Raw genomic sequence first — 11,564 nt, 5'->3', positions numbered from 1 at the left:
TTTAACACAAGTCTCATACTTATGTGTTTGTCTCAAGGTGGAATGTAACTATACTTTACATGTTAGTTAGTCTATACAATACATAGTAGTTAGCATGTCCTAGTCTACCTTTCAAAAATACGAAAACTTAAGCATATAAATGAAAGAACTTTCATTCTTATTAACTTTGAGCCTATGACCATTACACTGAGCTTAAATAGCCCATCAATTACATAATCCTTTCTCACAAACATTCCCTTCTCAAACAGAACAACTATGTTCAACTCAAAAATAATGCAAAAATTATACTTGCTCAAAAGCATTTGGAGACCAAGTTCTTTTGAATTTTTGGGGCATACTAAATATTGCTTAAAGTGAGCTCCTTGTCTGAAATCATCTTTAGCACCACTTTACTTTGACTCTTTATGGATGAAATTACTGAGTTCTCCATGAGCATCTTATCTCCATCTTTGACATCTTCAAAATTGTAGAGAAGTTTCTTGGCATACATATCTGGTGGTACTGGTATTGATCCATCATTACCACGGATTTGAACCCACTACGTTCAGTTTGGAAAACACTATGCAGAGTTCATCCATTTTTTATCCTTTATTCAGGTTGGCCTCTTGCTTCTTTTACTACTTTCTGTACTTTGAAAATTTGTGACTGACTCGTTCATAATATAAGTCATTCCAAGAGAACTTCTTGTTTATGCCTCCTCTGGATCCTATCTTGGAAGATTTAAAACTCTTCCATTTCGAGCTTTGACCATATTCGGCCATGTTGGCTTTCACAGTAGCCTGAGAAAACAACTTTCTCTCAAAATTTTTGTTGTCTTCCTCAATTCGAACTCTAACAACAAGTTCTTTGACATTCATCTCCTTTCGCTTGTGCTTCATGTAGTTCTTGAAGTCCTTTAAGTCAAGAGGTAGCTTTCCAATGATAGCTGTCACCTAGAAGATTTCACTCAAGACCATGTCTTCCGAGTGAATCTCGTGCAGAATCACTTGAAGCTAGACTTGGTTGATCATCATCTTAGAGCCAACCATCTTATAGTTTAGGAATTGTTAACGATGAACATTTTGTCCCCACATTCTCTATCTTGTATTTCTTGTCCAAGGACTTCCACAATTCCTTAACCATTCTCATTATATTATACATATCGTACAACTAGTCAACAAAGTAGTTGAGGATGTAATTTCGGCATAAAAACTTAGAATGACTCCATGATTCCACTGCACTAATAGTCTAGACATCAATAACCTCTTCAACCAGCTTAGGAGGTTCTTTTGTTGAGAACCGAGCCAAGTTTAGCTTGGTCAAGTAGAAGAATATCTTCTGCTGTCACTATTTGAAGTCCCACTCAATGAACTTTTCTAACTTTTCCCCATAGTTGATTGGAACATTTCTAATCGGGGTAGAAGGATCCTTCACGTGTTGAGCCTATTGCATCTCAACCGTTTTCATGGTCATCTCGACATAACTGAATCTATTTTAAGATTGTTAGACAATCTTGTTACCGAAGATACAAGGAATGTAGTTTGAATTGAAATTACAAATCAAAACCAGATTTATCTGTTGAGATGAATTGAGTAGATAATCTCAAACTATTGGTCTGGAAGGTTAGGTCGAGCTCTTGGTTGTTTGCACATGAGTGGGACATCTCTAGTTGCAGTCGAATTCTCCAAAGTGTCTTAAGGTTTGTGGTATGAAGTTTCCCGAGCTGACTGGGAAGCGAGGTCCGAGTCGGGGTGTCCAGTAATGCTAGAGCGGGTTGTCGTGAGTAGGAAGTTTGCTTTGAGTGCTTCTCAAGTGCTCGAGGTTTAAGTGGCCCAAGTGGTTCCAATCGAGATGTCGAGTGCCTTACTTGTCGAGTCGTTGAGTGTTGAGTCCTAATGCTAGTGCTTGACTTGTTGAACCACTAAGCGCCAAGTGCTGAGGCGAGAGAGCAATTGCTTGACCGTCGAGTGTCGCTCGAATGGGTTATTGTACCCAGTTGGAAAGTGATGTAAAGTATTAGAGAAGTAGTCCTGGGTGGTTGGAGTGGTTTCCGAGTGTTTGGAAATAGAGAAGTCGAGGTCTGTGTTTAATGTAATTTCTTAAAACAGATTCATCTCATCCATCAGTGCTTAGAGATCATAACAGACGTCTGTTTCCATAGATACAACAATAGATCATGATCATTACCAAGCACTGTTTGGTCACGATGAATTGAGAAAGTACCTAATTACTGTCACAATTAGGCTACTAGGCGAAGTGTACTGCAGAGAGGAAGACCAAGGGAAATAAATTGGATGGAGATTTCTTTATCTTGCATCTGCTTCTCTTCTCTTATCAAGATCATAACCTCCTTTTATGGAAACGCCTCCCCTTAGTTGTGCTAAATGGCCAAGTAATGGCATTACTGTCTTTATCACCTAGATCGAAATCGTTAATGTCGACCATTAATCGATCGTTTCATCCGGATGAGTTACGGATTTACGATTAAACATCTGATTAATTTTTCTTAATTAAGTATAAAAAAGATTTAATTGGTAAAATATTGATTGCATTTAGGCAAATCTTTATCTTGACGTACGTAGATCGTGCTCACTTACTAGTCACATTTGATTTAGTACAATTTGAAATTTAGATTTATACCCTTTGTACGGATACACATGAGAGAGACTCTTGACTCTCACCATACGTTCACAATTTTAATGATTATAACACATTATAAACTACATTTTCATGAAACTCCTAACGTGGAAGTCACATTAGCAAGTTTCTTTCCCTCCACTACTTTCCCTCCACATTATTTTCAACACTTTTTAACGTCGTCCCATTTAACTTCATCTCGATCGCACTGTCTTGTTCTGGAATAAGTAAACTTTCTCGACCGAGAAGACAAGCAGTCGATTACATGATCATGAAAAGTGAAACATAAGTTTCAGTATTGGAGACTCGGTGTACATGCCCTGTCCTTAAACAGATTTTTTGTCGGCAGGTGAGTTTGGTTCAGATTTCTACTGAACTGATACTCACCGTTCTATTCCTATCTACATGGCGTTATTATTATTATTATCATCATCGAAGAGACATCTATAAATATACAGCTCCCTTCTGCTTCCGATCATCGTCCAAATCTTCTTCTCTCGCTCTCTTCTCTATCTCAGTTCTTCTCGCGCGCCTGCTCAATATCTATAGATTCAATCAGAATCATAAAGTATCCATTCCCTTGGAATTACCAAAATGATTCAGAAGCTGCTGTCCAAGAACTGCAACACGCACGGGCAGGACTCCTCTTACTTCTTAGGGTGGCAGGAGTACGAGAAGAACCCCTACGATCCAATTGCTAACCCTGCAGGGATTATTCAGATGGGCCTTGCAGAGAACCAGGTTGATCTCTCACTCACTCACTCCTTATTATCAGTTAATTAAATTCTTGATTCTCAATTCTGAATCCGACGTTTGATGTGCATGGACGGCTGCAGCTCTGCTTTGATCTAATCGAGTCATGGCTGGAGAACAATCCTGCCCCTGCCGGCTTCCAGGAAGATAGTGCACTAACCTTCCGGGACCTTGCTCTCTTCCAAGACTACCATGGCCTGCCCGCTTTCAAGAAAGTAAGTCCCACATACGATCGACGTAATTTAGAAAGATAACTAGGAGCTTCGTTTCTAATCATGCACGGTGCAAAATCTACAGGCTTTAGTTAATTACATGGGACGAGTAAGAGGAAACAGAGTAAGGTTCGACCCCAACAACCTGGTCCTCACTGCCGGCTCTACCTGTGCCAATGAGATCCTCATGTTTTGCCTTGCCGATCCGGGCGAAGCATTCCTCCTACCAACCCCTTATTATCCAGGGTATGCTCGCGTCTTCGACATTTGCTAATCTTTGTGGTGAATCTTTGGCGAATTGTATTAATTGATTGACTTATGGTTTGCATTTTGCAGGTTTGACAGAGACCTCAAATGGCGGACCGGAGCCGAGATCGTCCCGGTGCATTGCTCCAGCTTCGACGACTTCCGCATCACCGGAGCCGCCCTGGAAGAAGCTTACCACCGCGCGCACAAGCGCGGCCTCACCGTAAAAGGAGTCCTCGTCACCAACCCCTGCAATCCACTGGGCACCGCGATGACCCGGATCGAGCTCGACGCCCTCATCGAGTTCGTGGTCGCCAAGGGCATCCACCTCGTCAGCGACGAGATTTACGCGGGAACCAACTTCGCAGAGCCGGGGTTCGTGAGCGTCGCAGAGGTGATCGCCGATGGCAGGGCCGATTCCGCCCGCGACCGCATCCACATCGTGTGCAGCCTCTCCAAGGACCTCGGTCTCCCGGGGTTCCGCGTCGGCGGGATCTACTCCGAGAACGAGGCGGTCGTGTCGGCGGCGACCAAGATGTCCAGCTTCGGTCTCGTCTCCTCCCAGACGCAGTACCTCCTCGCGGCGTTGCTCTCCGACGAGGAGTTCACGGAGGAGTACGTGGCGGAGAACCGGAGGAGGCTGCGAGGGCGGCACGACGCGCTGGTGCGCGGCCTGCGAGCAATGGGCATCGAGTGCTTGGAGAGCAGCGCGGGGCTGTTCTGCTGGGTGGACATGCGGCACCTGCTGAGCGCGAGCACGTTCGATGGGGAAATGGAGCTGTGGAAGAAGATCGTGTACCAAGTCGGGCTCAACATATCGCCCGGATCCTCCTGCCACTGCGACGAGCCCGGGTGGTTCCGCCTCTGCTTCGCAAACATGTCGGAGGAGACTCTCAACCTCGCCTTGCGGCGGCTTCAGGCCTTCGTGGACTCCGGCCGGGACAGCCCCAACGGCGGCGGTGTTGGTCAACGCCCAAGGAGACAGTTCGTGGCTCACTGGGTCCTACGATCGGCTCCGTCTTCGAAGTCCGAACGCTAGCTACGAATATATGGATCATTAATTGCATGCATAATTATTAAATTCGTTCGTTTTCCGAGTACCGCACGCATTATGTTTATTTAATTATTATTTTTCCTTGGATCACTTCCATCGATCTTATTGGATGTTGAAGCGGCCAAGGTTTGATGCGTGAGAGTGTGTCTTTTAACTTCAACGTTTTAGCTGAAGTTTATCGTAAAATGGACGACCGTTATGTCGTTCACTATTTTGCTCTCCTAGACTTCAAATAAAGCAATATTTTGTCAAATTTATTGCCTTCCATCAGTCTGATGTTCTCGTGTTCATCTTATGTGATCCGGTTTGAAAATAGAGATGAATAATAAATTGGGAGTGTGGTTGAAAAGTTAATGAAGCGAAGACTTTATGTAAGTATGTAATGTAAAGTTGTTAGAGCGGAAGGGGTTTCCGTGATGGTCCTCTGATGTTCAAAATAGTTTTCAATGAGTAAAAAATGGAGAACTATAATAAGAGCATATAGAAAATGAAGTTGCACATACCTTCGTCGGTAGATAGGAATCTCACTGTAGGGTTCATGCACGTGTAAACTCATCTCACCTGCCACTTGCATTCTCGGTCACTGTAATGTACCTCCTCCATGTTAGTCCTGGGACGAGTTGGTGGGGGCGCTGGAGGCGAGTGTATTCATCTTTTCGCCACACCATAGGGTTCACGCATCCCTACAACCCGTGTAAACTCACCCCACTTGCCACTTGTCTTCTCAGTTACCATAATTTACCTCCTCTGTGTTGATTCTAGGGCGGATTCATAAGGACATTGGGGGTGAGCGTATTCGTCTTTTTGCCATATTGTAGGGTTCGTGCACGCATCTTAAAGCGTAGACATATTTTCCTAGATATCTTATCCCTGACACTATTCCTTAAGTAGTCATTCAACTTTCTGATATAACAACCTGGAAACTTCTAAAGTACGATTTACGTACTAGACATGCTCTACTGTCAGCAGCACAAACTTCTAAAAGGATATGATGAGATAGTTAGTAAGTCCACATACAGTCGATCGGTCATTGCTTGGCCAGATAATCCCCGTTCGGGGCGTAATGCCATGAACTATTGTCCTGCTTTCCATTCGATTATACTGTCATCGGAGGGCTGCTCTTTGTCCGGTCGAACATGCCTCCCGCTCGAGGGTAGCAGTCTGAGGGAGTTATTGCTTGGCTATCAGCCTTAATTATGAATTTTCCAAGAGTGGTCGTTCGAACACGGTTTGGGTCAACTGGGTGGTCAAGCCTGGTCGGACGGATGACACGCTGCTCGGCTCAATTGGTGTGTTTCCTAGGCTAGCGTCTTTGACTGCTTTGACTCTGACTTTCATGTCCATCACTTTTTTTCTACTTTGATCCACTGGTGGATTCTCTTTCATCACCGCATCATTATGCATAGGTCAATGAAGCGGCAATAATCCAGTAAGAACATATAACCATAGGTGTTTAGGAAAGAAAAATGAATAATTTCATATATAGCTTTAACCATTGGACCTGGGTTTGTGTCTAGGGAGAAGAAAAGCCTGAAAGAAAAAACACATAGGAAGTTTTGTGTTTGTAAAAGGTGATACAGATAAATATAAGTTTTCAGAATGGGCCGGGTCTCATAGCCTCTTTCATTCAAAAATTTCTTCAGGCTATCGGTCTGTTTACTTCTCGGAGGAGGAAAGCTGACAGAGTAAAGGGAGGAAGGGAAGACGCAAAAAAACAAAATTAAATAGGAGAATTGTTTGCTCGTAATGGTGATTTTGTTGTTATCACCGCATCATAACATTACTTTGCTCGTAATTTCAATATAATTAAATAGGAGAACAGTTTTATATTGGGTGTTTTACGATAATTATAAAATTAATTTATATTGCAAATTTATAATTTATAGATGTTATGAATGCAAATGAATGAAAGATTTTCCTTTGCGCATGGACTCCTGGATTCTCATCGAGACAGTTTCGTGCCTCGTTGAACACTACAAATCTCCAACATTCTATTGCTCCTCCTCTACTTCTATCGCGACAAGTGTAGCTTCTGGATTACAAAAACCATCCTGGTGATCCAGTCAAGTCACAGAATTAGCAAACGAAACGATTACTATAGGAAAATCAGATCTTCTAAATTACAAGATGTGAGTAACATCTTCGAGAGTCGACCGATAATTCAAAATCATCTATAGTCGAGATCTAATAGAATTCAGATTCATTTCTATCCATTTTCTTCCTGCCATGAAATTGACATCAATTTGTTCCGGCAAAATGCTCAAGTACTTTATCAAGCACTTATATGATTTAAATCTGGTGAGTTGTAGGCTATTGTTTCCGGTGGAATGAAAATTTTGAGACATTGAGTATTGAAGGAGAAGTACTTTTGAATTTATTTGATGGTTGATATGTGGACCAGACCGTCCATCTGAAAATTTAATTCGATGTCTCGACTCATGGATTTAAAATAAAAAAAAATTTAAAAAAAAAAAACCAAATGACTAGATGACATGGAGGTGACTTTTCTAGTCTCCTGTCTGTTGGCAGAGTCTCAATTTGATCAATTCCGTCGGATTGATCCACCCAGTCACACAAATTAAGTGATTTAGTTGAGATTTTATCAATCAATTTTAAGACGGATCCAGTTAAGCTAGCCTGCTCTAGCTTGTGACTCAAATAACGCCTATGGTGGACTCGAGTTGACTCATGTGATTAAAAAAAATCAAAAATTAAAATTAAAGTAGAAAATTTAATGGGGTGTGAGCTTGACTCGTTAATCCAGGATCCAAACCTAAAATATTTTATTTTTAATTTATTTATATTTTTATTTTTTTTATTTTTTTCTATAGGCTTATCCGGTTAGTGTGATCATCCTGATCAGGTCAAAATTGATCAATTGACTAAGTTCAAGTGGGTTCGAGCTTAAATTTTGATGTTTAAATAATATATGGGATGATATATGAAATGAGAGTCAAGTAGGTCATGGAAGACTAGATGCTTGATTGGAAAATCCTAATTGTAGGTTAGGGAAGGTAAAGTCCTAACTCGAAAGTTAGGCAAGGGCAAAGCAAGTCCTAACTCGAACTCCTAGCATCACATTCCAATCGATCGGTTGATCGATTGGAACCTGTTCAATCGATCGCCCGATCGATTGAACACCCTGGACTTGACTCAAACTCGAATCCAGCTCCCCAAACCCAACTCTCGGTCAACCGTGACCTGTTGGGTTCGCACGCCTAGCATTGGGCTACTCCCGCCCAACCTCGAATTAGCCTTCTAGCCTCCTCCATCAGCCTTGCGTCCCTCGGATATCTCCCCATCCTTCACGTCTTGCCTTCTGGAGCTTCCATCGGCCTCATCCTAGTTGTCAGGTTCTCCTAGCCAAGTCACCCTAGGACTTGCTTTGCCAAGATCACACTTGGACTTTCCAATTGCCTGGCTCCTCACCAGGACTTTCACTTTCCCAAGATCACACTTGGACTTTCCAATTGCCTGGCTCCTCACCAGGACTTTCACTTTGCCAAGATCACACTTTGACTTTTCAATTGTCTGATCTCACTTATCAGGACTTTCACCACCAAGTTTAGTCAACACTGATCTACTTGGATTTTCACTCTTGCCAACCTTCCTGTTGGACTTACCTTTGCCTAATATACAATTAGGACTTTCCCAGTCAAGTCTCCTGTCATCCTTGACCTACTTGACTTCTTTCTTGCCTAACCTCCAGTTAGGACTTTCCCATTGCCTAAACTCCAGTTAAGACTTCTCCACTGCCTAACCTCCAATTAGGATTTTATCACTACCTAACCTCCAGTTAGGACTTCTCCATTGCCTAATTTTCAGTTAGGACTTTCTCATTGCCTAAACTCCAGTTAGGACTTCTTCACTGCCTAAACTCCAGTTAGGACTTCTCCATTGCCTAATTTTCAGTTAGGACTTTCTCATTGCCTAAACTCCAGTTAGGACTTCTCCACTGCTTAAACTCCAGTTAGGACTTACCCAGTCAAGTCTCCTGTCATCCCTGACCTACTTGACTTATCTTCTTTTCAACCTGGTCAACTCTTTGATCATCTCCACAATCGGACGATTACCCTAGCAATCTCCATATATTGTCAAACAGACGATTGTTTTAGCAATCTCCATATATTGTCAAACTCGACTCAAGCTTGACTCAACTCAAGCTTAGTCAAACTGATCAAACTTGACCTAGGAAAATTGCCCCAACAATCTCCCCCTTTTTGATGTTTGACAATTCCTTTAAGTTAGGCTAAATCCCATAGCCTTAACTCTCAACTTCATACCAAGGCTAAATCTTATAGCCTTAACTCTTTCTTTATCACAAGACTAAGTCTCATAGCCTTAACATCTTCTTCATACCAAGGCTAAGTCTCATAGCGTTAACTCCATGACAAAGCATGAATGAAGGTTTCCTTCATTCTCTCCCTTTCCTAGAGGGCAAACTCCCCCTGCTTGGAATGAAGGCCTAACTTAACCTTCCATTCTCCCCCTTTGTCACACATCAAAAACTAAAAACAAACTCTTCTCCATAAGAGTTAACTTTTCATTGTTTACAACCTCACATATTGTTAACAACCCCATAATGAAGATCTCATACTCTTCATTGTCTCCAAAGCTCCCCCTTGAGCTCTACTTTACTTCACAATGCTCATCCTAGAGCATGCATCAATCTCCCAATGAAACTCCCATTCATTGTATTCAATGCTCCCCCCTTGATCAGTAATCGTCTTCACAATGCTCATCCGAGAGCATTTATCATCCTAGCAATGAAGATAATTAATCTTCCATTGCTCCCCAATACTCGACCTTGAGTATTAATTCATCACGATGGTTTAACCCCCTTCCAAGGTCTTTGAAAAGATTTTTATGTTTTCAAAGAGTAACTCCCCCTAAAAACATGGTCTAACTTCTATCATTGCACCACCAATGACTTAGGGTTCCTAAATAATTAGGAAAACCAAAATTCAAAGTTTTGAGGTTCAAAATTCAATAATGAAACTAACCTCAACCTAAACTTCACCTAAGTCGACATTAACCAAACCATGCTTGTTTTCATTATGAAAACTCCCCCTAAGTGTATACAAATGTATTCTAAAGGGTTAGGAATCGTTAATGACCCTTGAAAACCAAAACTTGCAGTTTTAAGGTTCCAAAATTCAGAATTGAAACAAAACCTTATCCTAAACTTCACTTTGGAATTTCTTAACCAATCCATACTTATTTTCACATGAAAACTCCCCCTAAATGTATACAAATGTATTCCAAGGGGTTTAGAATGGTTAACGGGACTCAAAGTGACTTGAAATACTGAAATCAGGCTTTTCCAGCCAAAATCAGACTCCTCAATCGATTGAAGTTGGGACTCAATCAATTGAAATCACTTCAATCGATCTATTGATCGATTCCGCAAGCTACTGCTCACAGAAATTCCCTCTGAATCGATCAACTGATCAATCCAGACTGGGTCAATCAATCGGCTGATCGATTCACTACCCTTCTGTTCGCGGGAATTGGCTTCCCAATCGATCGGTTAATCGATTGAACCCAATCCAATTGATCGGCTGATCGATTGGGTCTCTGATTTCCTGAAATTCAATTTCAGCGAACTTCAGAAACTCTCAAAAAATTCTACAAAAATCTAAAAATCATGAAAATTCATGTAGACACTACTTAAGGTATATACTATCAAGGAAAAATAGTTTTCTATGAAAATACTTTATATTTTCAAAGATTGACATAAACTTTGAAACTTGTAAAAACTCTAATGTTTTCTTCCAAGTTTGTGCTCAACTATTCAATGATGATTACTATCAAAAGATAGTCTTCACCAAGGTTTTCCAAAAGCATTTAAAATCATTTTCAAAATCAATATCCAACCAAGTTCTTTGGGCTTAATGCACATAACTTGTACATTAGCTTTCCCAATGATTGGAAAACACATAACTATGTGTTTTGATGAACCTAAAACTCAACAAGATGCACTAAATCAACATCTTGAGTTTTGTTTACCACCCTAACATCTCACTTATATCTAATGTGTACTAAAACACATACAAGTCACCTTATGATTCTTTGTGAGATGTAAATTTGGTTTTGTCCTAAACTAAGGGATCATGTATATCTATCTAGGCATTATGAGACTTATGATCATCCACCTAGGATGTCATTTTAGTAAAATCCCACTTGTTGGGATATTCACCATTCATAATAAATGCCTTTGTCCTTAATCACAAGGAAATTAACTTAATGCATGATGCTACATGACATATATCAAAATAAGTAATTTTCAAAAAAAAAAACATGCTATAACTACATGATGTATGTATGACATGACATGATATTTTTGTATTTTTCATAATAAATATGAATGCAACACATGACGTCATGACATATGAAGAGCAAGCAATCATGATATTTTAGCATAAATAAAATATACCTAGATAATCTATCTAAGTATCCTTAAACCTTAGCTAAACCTTAAAATTTAATCCTAGATTGTCTATTTCTCCCTTAAGAGAATGTCAAAACCCAACTTGACATTTCTTTTGCCTTTATATATGTGCCAATTGAAATCAATTTTTCACCCTCAATTTTCTTGGCACAGTTCACTCCCTTTTAAGAATTAATCTTTGAGACTTAAGACTTGGTTCCTTAAGAACACACTAAGATTTCAACTAGACATT

At 40.7% G+C, this 11,564-nt stretch overlaps 1 protein-coding gene across 1 annotated transcript; it reads left to right on the top strand.

Annotated features, from left to right (window-relative positions):
• Nucleotides 1–3,192: 3,192 nt before the first annotated feature.
• LOC122010864 (1-aminocyclopropane-1-carboxylate synthase 1-like) lies at nt 3,193–4,884 on the top strand. Its single transcript, XM_042567337.1, has 4 exons — nt 3,193–3,357; nt 3,453–3,584; nt 3,667–3,827; nt 3,918–4,884. The coding sequence occupies exons 1-4, from the start codon at nt 3,211–3,213 to the stop codon at nt 4,864–4,866; spliced, it is 1,389 nt and encodes a 462-aa protein (XP_042423271.1). The 5' UTR covers nt 3,193–3,210; the 3' UTR covers nt 4,867–4,884.
• Nucleotides 4,885–11,564: the final 6,680 nt, after the last annotated feature.

Source organism: Zingiber officinale, chromosome 1A, assembly GCF_018446385.1.
Source record: "Zingiber officinale cultivar Zhangliang chromosome 1A, Zo_v1.1, whole genome shotgun sequence".
NCBI classification, from domain to species: Eukaryota; Viridiplantae; Streptophyta; class Magnoliopsida; order Zingiberales; family Zingiberaceae; genus Zingiber; species Zingiber officinale.
Note: the sequence above shows the minus strand (reverse complement) of the source record. Positions and strands in the feature narration are given on the sequence as shown.

Coding starts and splice junctions, on each gene's coding strand:
- LOC122010864 (XM_042567337.1), top strand. CDS start 3,211: ATGATTCAGAAGCTGCTGTCCAAGAACTGCAACACGCACGGGCAGGAC. Junction 3,585..3,666: donor GCCTGCCCGCTTTCAAGAAA/GTAAGTCCCACA, acceptor CAAAATCTACAG/GCTTTAGTTAATTACATGGG. Junction 3,828..3,917: donor CCAACCCCTTATTATCCAGG/GTATGCTCGCGT, acceptor TGCATTTTGCAG/GTTTGACAGAGACCTCAAAT.